The sequence below is a fragment of the Oncorhynchus clarkii genome, chromosome 4 (genome assembly GCF_045791955.1).
Source record: "Oncorhynchus clarkii lewisi isolate Uvic-CL-2024 chromosome 4, UVic_Ocla_1.0, whole genome shotgun sequence".
NCBI lineage: Eukaryota > Metazoa > Chordata > Actinopteri > Salmoniformes > Salmonidae > Oncorhynchus > Oncorhynchus clarkii.
Genome location: NC_092150.1, coordinates 20,138,184 through 20,153,728, shown reverse-complemented (window position 1 = coordinate 20,153,728; position 15,545 = coordinate 20,138,184). Strand labels below are relative to the sequence as shown.

The 15,545-nt window shown below is 43.9% G+C and overlaps 1 protein-coding gene across 1 annotated transcript in view; it reads right to left on the bottom strand.

The window, feature by feature from the left end:
- The window catches only part of LOC139406573 (ral guanine nucleotide dissociation stimulator-like 1), a 407,527-nt gene that overhangs the window by 380,091 nt on the left and 11,891 nt on the right, over positions 1-15,545 (bottom strand). The window contains exons 4-17 of the mRNA XM_071149304.1: positions 15,320-15,394; positions 14,927-15,120; positions 13,504-13,637; positions 13,059-13,378; positions 10,968-11,052; positions 10,773-10,862; positions 10,550-10,636; positions 5,612-5,644; positions 5,374-5,495; positions 3,392-3,481; positions 2,960-3,143; positions 2,494-2,742; positions 2,265-2,379; positions 628-2,158 (exon numbers count right to left, since the gene is read on the bottom strand). Of these exons, the coding sequence (XP_071005405.1) occupies positions 1,971-2,158; positions 2,265-2,379; positions 2,494-2,742; positions 2,960-3,143; positions 3,392-3,481; positions 5,374-5,495; positions 5,612-5,644; positions 10,550-10,636; positions 10,773-10,862; positions 10,968-11,052; positions 13,059-13,378; positions 13,504-13,637; positions 14,927-15,120; positions 15,320-15,394 (1,966 nt within the window). The 3' untranslated portion in view covers positions 628-1,970. The remainder of the gene's footprint in view (positions 1-627; positions 2,159-2,264; positions 2,380-2,493; positions 2,743-2,959; positions 3,144-3,391; positions 3,482-5,373; positions 5,496-5,611; positions 5,645-10,549; positions 10,637-10,772; positions 10,863-10,967; positions 11,053-13,058; positions 13,379-13,503; positions 13,638-14,926; positions 15,121-15,319; positions 15,395-15,545) is intronic.

Below are 15,545 nucleotides of genomic sequence, written 5' to 3'. Positions count from 1 at the left end.
TCCCGAGCCCGTACGGGAGTTGTAGCGATGAGACAAGATAGTAGCTACTACAACAATTGGATACTACGAAATTGGGGAGAAAAAGGGGTACTAACTACAGAACTACCCTACGCCTTGACCTTTTTCTCCCCTCTCTCTCCAGATGAAATACTGAGACTAGTGAGGTCCGGCAGCCCGACAATCTACCCACTCATCCCCATCACCACCTCCTTTCTCCAGACAATTTCCATTCCTCACTTCAATCATCAACTCATCCCTGACCACTGGCTGTATTCCCCTCTGACTTCAAAATGGCCAGAGTCGCTACCCTCCTCTAGAAACCAACACTATGTACATTTTGTACAGGTATCCCTTCTTTCTTTTATTTCTAAAACAATTGAGCGTGCCGATCTTATTGAACCAACCAGTCAGGCTTCAAGACTGGTTACGCCACCGAGATTGCTCTCCTCTGTGTCATGGAGGCTCGCCGCACTGCCAACGCTGACTCTCTCAGTTCTCATCTTCCTAGATCAATTCGCTGCCTTAGACACCGTGAACCATCAGATCGTCCTCTCCACCATCTCAAGGCTACGCATCTCAGACTCCTGGATTGCATCCTACCTGGCAGGCCGCTCCTGCTCCAGGCACAGCAAGGCACAGCAAGAGGAACTACCCCTTCCTACCTTCAGGCTCTGCTCAAAACCTACACCCCAATCCAAGTACTCTGTTCTGCCACCTCTGGTCTCTTGGCCTTCCCACCCCTACGGGAGGGCAGCTCCTGCTCATTCCAGTCCAAGCTCTTCTCTGTAAGGGCACCACAATGTTTGAACCAGCTTCCTCCTGAAGCTAGGACAGCAGAGTCCCTGCCCATCTTCCAAAAACATCTAAAACCCTACCTCTTCAAAGAGTATCTTAAATAATCCCCCTCAATATATTACCTTTCATAAACTAAAATGTACTTACTATGATTGAGATATGTGGTTGTCCCACATAGCTATCTTAAGATGAATGATAAGAGCGTCTGCTAAATGACTAAAATGTCAATGTCACTCATTCCACCTACTTCCCACCTCCTGACATCACCTAGCCACTAACAAGTGCATCTCTATTAGGACTTCTAATCAATGCGTCAGGCAGCGCAATCCGGGCCTCACATAGAGCCCCATCCTATGTGTCACTACACCCTAAAAGGTGAGATAGGACAGCTAAACAATATCAAAAGGACAAAAACTTTGTTAAAACCAAGTAGTAACCTATCAGAATGGCTCTATACTGGCATTCATCACACAGTTAACAATGAGAGGTGCAGTCCCGCGTGGTACACACAGTGCACACTATGAAATAATGGAAACAAAGAAGACATCACACAGCTCCTGTCAATCAATCACACAGATTAACACTGACACAGGAGCCGATCATTCATCACCGTTAATAAAGGCAACAGGACATCTCAGTCTCGCTCTCTGTCCAGGCTCCCGTCTCCCTCTAATAGGAAACATACAGGCTCCATAGGAAAGAAAAGAGTCGATAAAAAAGCTGAATACTGATGGGGGCTGGAGTCACTCTTCCTACCTGTGCAAAACCTCTTCATGTGGAGAGGGGGGACGACGACTGTCTCGCTCTGCCACATATGGCACCACTGTCCCACTACACATCCATAATAGTCCATAGGGGTTTGGGGGAAGTGCCAGAAAGGGAAGGCCACAGGCTGCTACTGGAAGGGATGCTGGGAGAGGGAGCACTAAGAGATGGGGGTCTGATTAGGGAAAGGGGATGTGGGAACAGAGAATTCAGAGTCTAAACTCATCGACTTCAATTCGTTCCCCCATGTTTGGTCCTTTTCAGTCTCCCACCACCACTCCCAGCCCATCCAGTCGGGTGTCCGAAAATGTCTGCACTCACTACTGTAAGTCCCTCTGGATAAGAGTGTCTGCTAAATGACAAAACAAATCAAATGTGTCCCTTCAGGCATAGTGCCCTTGTCCTGGGGGTCACAGGTTGACCTTGCTGAGGCGCAGCGACAGGCTGGAGCGCTGCTGGGCGCGGGGGAATGTGGAGGCGTAGTGACTCCTCAGTTGGACCGACCGCCCAGCAGTGCCTCGCACACGCAGCAGGAAGTCAAAGTTGGCTGAGGTGTTCATGGCGTAAAACACATTGGCGGTGTCTGGAATCACCAGCTCTGGAAAAGGAAGGATTTTTCCCACAATATCACAAGTCAGTAATTACAAATGAGAGTATGAAAGACTGAGTGTGTGATATTTGAGTGACAGGGAGAATATTTGTACCTCTTTCGTCAGAGATGACCTGCACCAGCTCGTATCCCTCCCCAGGCTCACTCTCCAGGTTGTGTTTGGCCACGGCTCTAGAGATCACTGCTGGAGTCTTATCCTGACTCGTCAACTGGGGAGGGAACAACACCATGTACCAATCAAAAACCACTAAAATGGTTCCATACATTTATTCAAAATGTCTTGGCCATCTGAATCAAAGTACTAATCTCCTGCTGAGACGTACCATGATGCTCTTGTAGAGGTTGCCGTTGCCCTGCTCCAGGCTGACTCTGATGATGCAGGCGTCCTGAGCCTGGGTGTTGTAGGCAGGGGGCAGGGGAGAGGAGGGGGACATGGGCGTCAGGGAGTCCAAGCGATGGTGCATGCAGGGTGGGCCAGGGAGGAAGGGTGAGGCCGGGGTCACAGGAACACTGGCTGAGGACAAGGTAGTGTCCATGGAGTGGAGAGAAATGCAATAGCAAGACTCGGACACCTGGACACAAACAGATACATTAGTTAGCACACAATGCTGACATAATTACAACAACTACTTTATACCTAGAATTATTTACACATGATGGGAAAACAAAATGTGACAATACAGAACAAAGTAAATGTAAAATATGGAGTGTGTAAATCCCTCACCAACTTAGCTAGTAAAACATACTTGAAGTAATATAACAATAGGGGAGTGGGTGTTAGTGCTTTACCTTGTTCTGCTGTGTATCTGAAGTGTGTATAGGTGTCATGCCTAGGCCCTCGCTGTCTGAAGGGCTGGAGTCACTGGACGACACACTGACTGAGTCCACGCTCTCCCCTGAGCTGCCAGTAGGGGGCGACCGAGGTGTTTCCCTCACTGGGGAACAGCCTGCTGAGTCTGCTCCTTGGAACAGTCTGGTGACAGAGGGGAAATGGTCAGGTTAAAAAAAAGAGCAAATGCGTCAGATAGATCTAACATCACACTGATATAACTGTTTCCTGTTAAAACATAACAAATATTATGTCAAAGGCGAAGGTTCCAAATCTGATCGTCCTAGGAATTCTACAACAATACCAAGTCTATATTTCAGGGTAGATATCTTGGAAATCTAAATGTAAGGTACAGTATCCTTCATTTTTTAATTCCTTCAGTGTGTACTTACAGGCTGAGTCTCTTAACCATGCTCTTGCGAAGTTTGGGTAAGGTTGGACTGCTGTCTCCGACTCCTTCAATGTCACAAGACATAGCATGGCTACAGGAGATGAACAGAGAATCATTATGACGTCACTGCTACCAGCCTATTTAGCCTCAGCATAATGAATCAAACAATCAGAATGAAAGAGAGCAAAGCACAGAGAAAGAGCAAAACACCAGTCTCAACGTCAACAGTGAGGAGGCGACTCCGGGATGGTGGCCTTCTAGGCAGAGTTCCTCTGTTCAGTGTCTGTGTTCTTTTGCCCATCTTAATCTTTTCTTTTTAGCAGCCAGTCTGAGATATTACTTTTTCTTTGAGACTCTGCCTAGAAGGCCAGCATCTGGGAGTCACCTCTTCACTGTTAATGTTGAGACTGGACTGGTGCACTTCACAAAATAGATTGCATCATGAGGCTGGAAAATTATGTGGATATATTGAAGTAACATCTCAAGACATCAGTTAAAGCTTGGTCGCAAATGGGTCTTCCAAATGGACAATGACCCCAAGCATACTTCCAAAGTTGTGGCAAAATGGCTTAAGGACAACAAAGTCAAGGTATTAGAGTGACCATCACAAAGCCCTGATCGCAATCCCATAGAAAAATTGTGGGTAGAACTGAAAAAGCGTGTGTGAGCAAGGAGGCCTACAAACCTGACTCAGTTACACCAGCTCTGTCAGGAGGAATGGGCCAAAATTCACCCAACTTATTGTGGGAAGCTTGTGGAAGGCTACCCGAAACGTTTGACCCAAATAAAAAAATGTATAGGCAATGTTACCACATACACTCAATTAGTATGTAAACTTCTGACCCACTGGGAATGTGATGAAAGAAATAAAAGCTGAAATAAATCATTCTCTATTATTATTCTGACATTTCACATTCTTAAAATAAAGTGTTGATCCTAACTGGCCTAAGACAGGGAATTTTTACTTGGATTAAATGTCAGGAATTGTGAAACACACACACACAGTGCCTTCAGAACGTATTCATACCCCTTGAGTAATTCCACACTGCTGTGTTACAGCCTGAATTTTATATATATTTTTTTTAAATACCCCAAAACATGTTTTGTTTTATTATAGCAAATTTATTTAAAATGAAATGCAGAAATATCTAATTCACATAAGTATTCACACCCCTGAGTCAATTATTTGTAGAGGCACCTTTGGCTGTGATTACAGCTGTGAGTCTTTCTGGGTAAGTCTCTAAGAGCTTTCCACACCTGCATTGTGCATTATTAGACTATTATTAGTTTTGAAATTCTTCAAGCTCTGTCAAATTGGTTGTTGAACATTGCTAGACAACCATTGCCAAGGATTTTCAGGTAGATGTAATTGTTTTTGAACTAACTAGGCCACTCAGAAACATCCAGTGTAGATTTGGCCTTTTGTTTCAGGTTGTTATTGGATTTGGCCCAAACATTACTTTTTGTCCTGAAAACAAAGTGTTATTTGCGTCGCCAATTTTTTTTGCAGTATTATTTTAGTGCCTTGTTGGTCTTTGCGGTTGTATCTGTGTTTGACATTCACAGTTTGACTGAGGGACCTTACAGATAATTGTATTTTTGGTGGTACAGAGATGAGGTAGTCATTCAAAAATCATGTTAAACTCTACTATTGAACACAGAGTGAGTCCATGCAACTTATTATGTGACTTGTTAAGCAAATCTTAACTGCTGAACTTATTTGGGCTGTCCATAACAAAGGGGTTGAATACTTATTGACTCAAGACACTAAAGGTTTTCATTTTTAATTAATTTCTAAAAACATAATTCTACATTGACATTACAGGGTATTGTGTGTAGGCCAGTGACCAATTTATTTTTTTGCAATTTAATCCATTTTAAATTCAGGCTGTAACAACAAAATGTAGAAAAGTTGAGGGTTATTAACACTTTCTGAAGACACTGTGTGCATATAGCGTGAATGATTGATGATGTTGTTTGTACCTCTCCTCCTCGCTGTGTTGGGGCTGGTTCTTGAACCAGCGCAGGAAGGCATCATCAGCACTAAGACAGTAGCTGTTACACGCAGACTGCAGCAGCTTGATCTGAGCGATCACCTCAAACTCCTGAATAAGAGAGTCAGAGAGATCAAGGTCAGTCATATCAATAAAGCTGACTACTAACAATGACTTGTCCCCTTTACCTAATTAGTGGTTTAGAACAGGTTAAAGATGAGACTCACCCTTCGCCTCTTATCAAAGTTGATTAGCCCCCCCTGCAGACAACACAAACGCGACAGTGTGACAGACTGAACGCAGATACACCACAAAAGTGTGTGGACACCCATTCAAATTTGTGGATTCGGCTAGTTCAGCCACACCCGTTGCTGACAAGTGTATAAAATCGAGAACACAGCCATGCAATCTCCATAGACAAAAATTGACAAATTGAATGACCTGTACTGAAGAGCTCAGTGGCTTTCAACGATCATAGGATGCCACCTTAACAACAAGTCAGTTTGTAAAATGTCTGCCCTGCTAGAGCTGCCCTGGTCAACTGTAGGTGCTGTTATTGTGAAGTGGAAACATCTAGGAGAAACAACGGCTCAACCGCAATGTGGTAGGCCACACAAGCTCACAGAACATGACTGTCGAGTGCTGAAGCGCATAGAGTGTAAAAAACGTCTGTTCTCGCTTGCAACACTCAATAACGAGTTACAAACTGCCTCTGGAAGCAACGTCAGCACAAGAACTGTTCGTCGGTTGCTTCATGAAATGGGTTTCCATGGCCAAGCAGCCTCAACATAAGCCGAAGATAACTATGTGCAATGCCAAGCGTCTGCTGGAGTCATGTAAAGCTCGTCGCCATTGGACTCTGGCGCAGCAGAAACACGTTCTCTGGAGTGAGGAATCACACTTCAGCATCTAGCAGTCGACGGACGAATCTAGGTTTGGCCGATGCCAGGAGAACGCTACCTGCCCCAATGCATAGTGCCAACTGTAAACTTTGGTGGAGGAAGAATATTGGTCTGAGGCTGTTTTTCATGGTTCGTGGTTCGCAAAGGGTGGAACAACTCCATATTAATACCCATGATTTTGGAATGAGATGTTCAATGAGCCATGTAGTGTACCACAGTGTGCAGGCTAAACAAACAGTGGCGGTGTACTACTCTAAAAACTGCCAAACAAATACTAAAATGCTAATGGAAACTCATGCTCTAGTTGCAAACAGCAGTACCAACACACCAGGGAAGGGCATTTGGCATATTTTGACCGTTCGAGTACTGAGTTTCTATTTTTATTAAAAATCTATTTTTAGAAGACAAGGGCAAGGTCCGCACTGGAAAATTGTGCGCATTTATGCATATGCGAACAGTGCACAGCAATGCCTAATTTATCATAACCATTAGAGATAACTAATCCAAATTGCCTCATATATAGTGCATTCGGAAAGTATTCAGACCCTTTCACTTTTTCCACATTTTGTTAATCAATTCTCAAATCTATTGTCTGTTTTTTCCTCATCAATCCACACACACACAATAATGACAAAGCAAAAATAGATATTTAGAAATGTTTGGAAAAAAATTCAAATAACTGAAATCTTACATTTACATAAGAATTCAGACCCTTTACTCATGACTTTGTTGCAGCATCTTTGGCAGCGATTACAGCTTCTAGTCTTCTTGGGCATAAGCTTGGCACACCTGTATTTGGGGAGTTTTTCCCATTCTTCTCTGCAGATCCTCTCAAGCTCTCTCAGGTTGGATGTTGCTGCACAGCTATTTTCAGGTCTCTCCAGAGGTGTTCGATCAGGTTCTGGGCTCTGGCTGGGCAACCTCAAGGACATTCAGACTTGTCCCGATGCTACTCTTGCGTTGTCTTAGCTGTGCTCTTAGGTTCATTGTCCTGTTGGAAGGTGAACCTTCGCCCCAGTCTGAGGTCCTCAGCGCTCTGGAGCAGGTTTTCATCAAGGATCTCTGTACTTTGCTCCATTTATCTTTCCCTCGATCCTGACTAGTCTCCCAGTCCCTGCCGCTGAAAAACATCCCCACAGCATGCTTCACCGTAGGGATGGTGTCAGGTTTCCTCCAGACATGGCGCTTGGTATTCAGGCCAAAGAGTTCAATCTTGGTTTCATCAGACCAGAGAATCTTGTTTCTCATGGTCTGAGAGTCCTTTAGGTGCCATTTGGTAAACTCCAAGCAGTCTGTCATGTGCCTTTTACTGAGGAGTGGCATCCGTCTGGCCACTCTTCCATAAAGGCCTGATTATTGGAGTGCTGCAGAGATGTTTGTCCCTCTGGAAGGTTCTCCCTTCTCCACAGAGTAACTTTGGATCTCTGTCAGAGTGACCATCGGGTTCAAAGCCCTTCTCCCCCGATTGGTCAGTTTGGCCGGATGGAAGAGTCTTGGTGGTTCCAAACTTCTTCCATTTAAGAATGATGGAGGCTAATGTGTTCTTGGGGACCTGCAATGCTGCAGACATGTTTTGGTACCCTTCCCCAGATCTGTGCATCGACACAATCCTGTCTCGGAGAGACAATTATTTTGACCTCATGGCTTAGTTTTTGCTCTGATAACTTTTTGCTCGGACAGCCTTTCCAAATCATGTCCAATCAATTGAATTTACCACAGATGGACTACAATGAAGTTGTAAACATCTCAAGGATGTTTGGAAATAGGATGCACCGGAGCTCAATTTCAAGTCTCATAGCAAAGGTTCTGAATACGGTATCCGTTTTTTAGTTTTAGTTTAGTTTGTTAACATTTCTAAAAACCTGTTTTTAGAAATCTACTGTGTGTAGATTTTTTTTATTTTTAATTTTACCCCTTTTTCTCCCCAATTTCGTGATATCCAATTGTTTTTAGTAGCTACTATCTTGTCTCATCGCTACAACTCCCGTACTCGGTAGGACGCATGAAAGTCATGCGAATACGCAACACTACCGGCTACTGACACCAATGTGTCGGAGGAAACACTGTGCACCTGGCAACCTTGGTTAGCGTGCACTGCGCCCGGCCCGCCACAGGAGTCGCTAGTGCGCGATGAGACAAGGACATCCCTACCGGCTAAGCCCTCCCGCTAGGCCAATTGTGCATCGCCCCACGGACCTCCCGGTCACGGCCGGTTACGACAGAGCCTGGGCGCGAACCCAGAGTCTCTGATGGCTGCAGTACAGCGCCCTTAACCACTGCGCCACCTGGGAGGCCCACTGTGTGTAGATTAATGAGGGGAAAAAAAATAATCTATTTTAGAATAAGAAGGCTGTAACGTAACAAAATGTGGAAAAAGTCAAGGGGCCTGAATACTTTCCGAATGCACTGTATATTCAGAATAAAAAGATATTGCCATTTACGTCGAATTTATGTAAAGCCTAATATCAACTGGTTATATTATGGAACACAGTCTTCAAAAAAGGCACTAACCTCAGCAGTGGTGCTAACTTGAAGAAGCCTATGGCTGTGCAATGACAGACTTGTTTTGTTAATTTAGCAGACAAGACTCTTATTTTCAAAGCCCTTATCACAGTAACAGAATAAAATAGAACAGAATATTTTTACAAATGAAAAAAGTTGCCAGTGCAAAGTGATCTGAAACATTTCTTCTCAAAGAGGGATCATTTGAAACAGGGCTTAGTTTGGGGCATTGAAAGGAAAACAATGTAAGGGTTACAAACCAAAATCTGTCTAATTTTCTTCTATATAGGGGAAGCAGGTAGCCTAGTGGTTAGAGAGGGAGTGGCAGGTAGCCTATTGGTTTGAGAGGGGGTGGCAGGTAGCCTAGTGGTTAGAGAGGGAGTGGCAGGTAGCCTATTGGTTAGAGAGGGGGAGGCAGGTAGCCTAGTGGTTAGAGAGGGGGTGGCAGGTAGCCTAGTGGTTAGAGAGGGAGTGGCAGGTAGCCTAGTGGTTAGAGAGGGGGTGGCAGGTAGCCTAGTGGTTAGAGAGGGGGTGGCAGGTAGCCTAGTGGTTAGAGAGGGGGTGGCAGGTAGCCTAGTGGTTAGAGAGGGGGTGGCAGGTAGCCTAGTGGTTAGAGAGGGGGTGGCAGGTAGCCTAGTGGTTAGAGAGGGAGTGGCAGGTAGCCTAGTGGTTAGAGAGGGAGTGGCAGGTAGCCTATTGGTTTGAGAGGGGGTGGCAGGTAGCCTAGTAGTTAGAGAGGGGGTGGCAGGTAGCCTAGTGGTTAGAGCTTTGGGCCAGTTACCGAAAGGTTTCTAGATCGAATCCCCGAGCTGACAAGGTATAAAATTGGTCTTTCTGCCCCTGAAAAAGGCAGTATACCCACTGTTACTAGGCCATCATTGTAAATAAGAATTTGTTCTTAACCGACTTGCCTAGTTAAAAAGGTCAAATAAAAATAGGCCGATAGACATATCATTTAGTTTATTCTGACTGTTCTTTGGAATTTTCTAAACGGATGAACAATTCCAAATTGAACTCTGCATGGTGATGAATTACAGCCACAACATCCACTTCGTGAGTCGGCCTAGTTTTAATGATTCTGATGAAAATACGCTCTGTCTTTATCAAACAAATGTTTTTTTCCTATTTTCAGTGTGGAACCTATCTATGTTTAGGGAGGTTATAGCGTAGACTAACCAATTCTAAAATGGCACTAGCAGTTCTCAAAGTAGAGGAAAACAGACGTGACACAATTATTCCAAAACAGCAGCTCATTGTTGTCCATTTTGAATTTGTGATAAAACTGTCATCATTTGGCAAGGAATGTAGCTTGTGTATCCGATCTTTTAGAGCCCACCTATCCCGTCACCGTCCCACTGTTATTATAGGCATTTATTTCTGTAGGCCTAACAGGAGATTGTGTGGAAACTCAGCATGTGTGTGTATAGGGAGCGGTCTGAATGCAATTGAGGGAGTGAGACACTGAGGGAAATGGGAATTTAGGGAGAATAACTGTGTGATGCTTGCCTTGGTTTCTTTTTTTGTTGTGCCCCACAAATGCACATGTACACATGGACACAAAGCAAATTCAGACAAAATAGCATTTGTTTTTCTGGGACAGGCCAAAGCACATTCCACCAAATAGTTTTACAATATTTGAAGAAGAAAAAAAAAATCTCTAGTTAAAGATCGTGTTTTGACGTCCATTTGAGTGCCAATCCCTACAACACACAGGAGAATTCTACAACCAAACAGAAGGAGTAGGATGATAGTAAGGCTCACCTCTACTAGGTCTGACCGGGCTGTATCTAACATGGTCAGGTCTGTCAGGAAGGTGCCCAGGTAAGGTATTGTCCCCTGCATGGCACCCTGGGAGGAGAGACAGAGCAATGGTTCAAAATCATACCGATACATCAGCAGGCACAGCCAAGCTTATCTCACTTTGACTCCCCTCCTGAAACGGAAACAAACTGGGCCTCAAACTGCCAGTGGCACCATCTCTCACCATTTCCTTCTGCAGCTGGAGTCGTTTGTGAGTGCGTTTCTGGTGCTCCTTAGCACAGCCTTCCAGATTGGCAAATTTAGAGGTGCCCTCCTGTAGGGGAAAAAGTAGATTGATTGTAGTAGTGATTCGACATCAATCACTACGCCAAAAACCAAACCCTCTCATATGATGGTATTTAACAGAGCAGAGTCTCACCCTCATCAGCAGCTCTCGGCTAGTCAGGTAGTTGTTGTGATCTGAGAAGATGTCTGATAGCTCTTCAAACGTAGACATGCTGTCTCTGGGAGAATTACATAGAGAAAGGTTAGAACTAATTGGGAATATATAGGAATTCTATCACATGAGTTGTGACTAGGGCTGTGGCATGAAATTTTGGTCCGCTGGTTATTGTCATGCAAAAGAGCTCCGGTCTCCAGGCCTCCATGCATACAAGTCGCAAATGCACACCTTTGAAAAATCTATGTTTAAAAAAGTAGAATAAATAAATGTTATATACACCATCACAATAAATCCATTTATTTTACGCAGGTCTAAAGAAACATTATGATATAGTTGATTTTTTTCAGAGGAACAGAATATGGAGTTGACCTACTGTATGTAATCTGGCTATGCACCATGATATAGGCTGTAGGCTTGTTCATTTAGCAGATACGATATGCTTATAAGTCCCGTGACATTATTTTATAGGCTATCATATGATTTTGTAGTAAGAAGAAGAATATTGAACGTAGCTGAATAAGAACAGAAAGGATATTTTTCCCACTCCGGCGTGAATGCGCGTATGAAGTGACTATGTTGATGAAGTGATGATTTGAAACAGGTCGTATATGCTAGATTTAGAGATATTTGGCAACTTTAGTTGTTAATGATACAATCCTCAGAATGTCTTAAAAATCTAAACTTACATGGGCTGCATGAGGTGACTATAGGCTATTGATGAAAATAAAAAAAAGCTTGCGCTCTGTTCGTCTCAGGCAGGACATGCGGTTTTCAAATAAAATTTTTAATTTGTCACATGCGCCAAATACAACAACACCTTATCGTGAAATTTTTACTCACAAGCCCTTAACCAACAATGCAGTTCAAGAAATAGAGTTAAAGAAAATATTGATTAAACAAAGTAAAAAAAATTTTTTTTAAAAAGGAACAAGAAAATTACATAACAAAAACGAAGCTATATACAGGGGGTACCGATTCAATGTGCGGGGGGATACAGGTTAGTCAAGGTCATTTATAAAGTGACTATGCATAGATAATAAACAGCAATCACTCTTATCAAGTGATCATATTTTCTCTATTCTAACTTTAATCTTGTCTTTCCTAATATGCTAATTTAGTTTTGATTTAGAATGGCCTATTATCAAATGGGCAGGAACAGGGACAGGAACAGGGACAAAAAGACATGTCATCCATATGCCCTGAAATAATGAATGGAGGCCGTTTTCCCGCTGGTTTGTTTTTCAGGCTCCTCCGGTTATTCCACTCCAGGCATCAACCACTGTTTGAGGAGCATGCAGACTCTTGCTGCGCGACAGGTGATAATTCTGCCCAAACTCTCCAACCCTGTTCCTGCATTTACCCAGTGCTTCATTGGGGAAACCTAGTGAAATCTGTTTAGAAACATCAATAGTAAAATGTTTTCACAACGAAACACATTTCATTAAACTGTTGACAGTCCCTATCTCTTCGCACTGGAGAAAGGAAGGAAGGAGAGGAGATGGAAACTCCCGATGGTGAGATATTCTGTAGCTAAAGGTAATGTGTCAGCCTATTCATTATGAATGTATAAAATATGCACAATTACTAGGCAATGAATCAACAGCATCGCCTATGCCTATATGCCAGCAGCACACCACCCTGAATCCCACTGCCTCTGAAGCTAAGCAGGGTTGGTTCTGATCAGTCACTTTTTCCTCTGGTCTAAAAAAATTCTATATAATATCCCAGGGCAGTGAATGGGGACATTACCCTGTGTAGGGTGTGGGTTTCCAGGTGGGATGTTAAATGGGTGGCTTGACTCGGTGGTCACTAAAGATTCCATGACACTTATTGTAAAAGTAGGGGTGTTAACCCCAGTGTCCTGGCTAAATTCCATGGCCACCTAATCATCCCCAGCTTTGAATTGATTCATTAATCCCCTGTAACAATTCTTTGCTGTAAATTAGATTACTGTGACTCAACGGTCACATGGAATTTTAATGCAGTCATGACTCATGACTGCCAGTAATAAAGTTACTGCAACATAATGACTAATCATTATGCACCCAGGTTGTGAAAGAGACTCACTTGGGCACCCAGGACCAGGCCCTCTTCAGTCTGTAGAGTGGGTTGGACTGCAGTGCAGACACAATGGCACGGAGCGAGGAGAAGTTCTTAAGCACGCGACACTCCTGAGCGATGTCTATCCAGCGCTTGATGACCCGTGCCCTGAGAAGCGGGCGGATCTGTTGTCGGTGCAGTATGGTGCTGACCACACACGCTGCCACAGCGTTGAACTGGGTGATGGTGGCACGGATGGTGGGAGCACTGTGCTTGTTCTGTTTCTTATCCCTCTGGGACCAGATGGAGCCCAGGCAGTGGTGAGGAATCACCTTCTTGAACAACAACTGGAAACAGACAAAATTTGACTATTAGTATTAAAACACATAACTTATATTTATCCTGCATTGTTCAAATCCAACCTGGCAACCCATACTCCCACACAGACTCTCTCCCTCAGCCTTTCTCTTACCGCATCCATATAGGTCAGCTGGTCGGCCACCAAGTCTGCATCAAATGACAGGAAGCCTTCCTGGACCTCAATCTCTACTCCCTCATCCTCAGCCAAGCAGAAGAAGCTGTTGCTGTGGAAACCACCAGAAAAACCTATCAGGAGTAGGAGTAATGATCAGATTAATGAATGAAGGCCAAACAGAGATAAAGGTATTTAGAGAGAGAAAGGAAGGAAAGGAAGAGATGCACAAAGATAAGACTAAAGAATTGAGAGAGGATAGCAGAGGTGGGACCAAGTCATTATTTACATGTCACAAGTAAGTCAAGTCTTAGCACTCAAGTCCCAAGTCAAGACAGACAGGGCCGAGTCAAGTCTCAAGTCAAAACCAACAAGTATCAAGTCAAGTCTCAAGTCCTAAACAAGTCATAATGTGCTCTTCACCAAATGTAATATCATTTCATATTTTTAACAATAGTAGTAGTTAGTATATTACATTTATGCCAATCATGAATGCTTTAAAAAATATATTATTTATTACTTTCCAAATAAACTTTATATTTCCATTTAAATAAAATGGTAGCCATAAGAAAGACCCCCCTCCCCCCAATAGGGATCGACTATCGAGGATCGCTATGGGGCGCATTCGGACGATGTAGGCGTGTACACAATCGCCCAACCTTAACACAAACTGTGTGTGTGGTTACAGTAGGCTAACATATGTCAATGGTTTTAGGAACAGCAGTAACATCAGGCAGGATTTAGGCTACCATCTGCCTAGCCAGTTGTAGCTCAATCTTGGGTGCAATGATCACGTTCCCGCACTGACTGACTGTGTGGATGCTCATTGATTTAATGTTACGTTAGCCAACATGCAAACACTGGCAAAGTTATGAATGATATAGCTGTCGGCTATATTAGCCACAACTTACCGTTCTTTGCACAGCTTCAAATGTAGAACAAAGTTGGAAGTTGTTTCGCCTCCGTCTGCCCTTTTCTTTCCGCATGTTTTGCAAGTTGCAATCCGTTTTGTTGTTGATACAGCATAGTCTTTATATCCGAAAATAATAACTTTGGTATCATCTTTCCAAGGGCTCCGTCTGAATTCACCCGCTGACGTTCCTCTGCACTGCCACATGCAACCTTTTCTCAGCTGGCACAATTTGATTGGCTGATGTCCGATTCAAACTGTAATCCGTTAAATTAAGAGTTGATGCGCTGCACACTATTTTTTATATTTGGGCTTGGGGAGGGTATCAAGTCAGATCGAGTCAAAAGGCTCAAGTCCAAGTTAAGTCACGAGTCATTGGTGTTAAAGTCAAAGTCGAGTTGCAAGTCATCATATTTGTGACTCGAGTCTGACTCAAGTCCAAGTCATGTGACTCGAGTCCACACCTCTGGAGGATAGAGTTCTAATTAACTAGATATCTTACTGTTCACCCACCCTCTGAGTCTACATCCAGACTGGCCTCAGCCTTCAGCTGCTCCAGTAGACTCTGGGCTTTACGCATGGGCTCCGATCCAGGCAGGGCCCTCTGTAGGTAGGCCATCACCCTGTGGAGGCAGGGGTAGGATGGAGGCTCCTGGAAGTCCTCTGGACACTGGTCCAGCCAGACTCGCAGGATGGAGACCAGGGCACTGAGGGGGATGATGGGGGCAGAGTGTCAGGGAGGGTTGCTGGGAGCAAGCTGCTGCTGCTGACAGAGAGCATGGCAGACTGGGGAGCTACAAAGTAACAATAACTGTGCTTGAATCCATATAGAAAGACAGACAAGACAAGACAGGAAAGACAGACAGACTAAGTAAAAAGCAAGCAGGAGACGTTGAGAAATCTTACGTTCGAACGGCTCCTTTGGTTTCAGAGGTTCTACATTGCTCAGTCTGTTCTTCACTATCCTCTGGAATTCCATACCTGAGAGAAAGACAAAACAAAAAAGAATTCAGCACCACTATCTACCATCAGTCTAAAAGCAGTGAGACCAGTAACAGTCTCTTCAGCCTCTTCATATAGAGCAGTAGTGTTCTTCAACCATGTTTCAGGAGAGCCACAGTCTATACACACT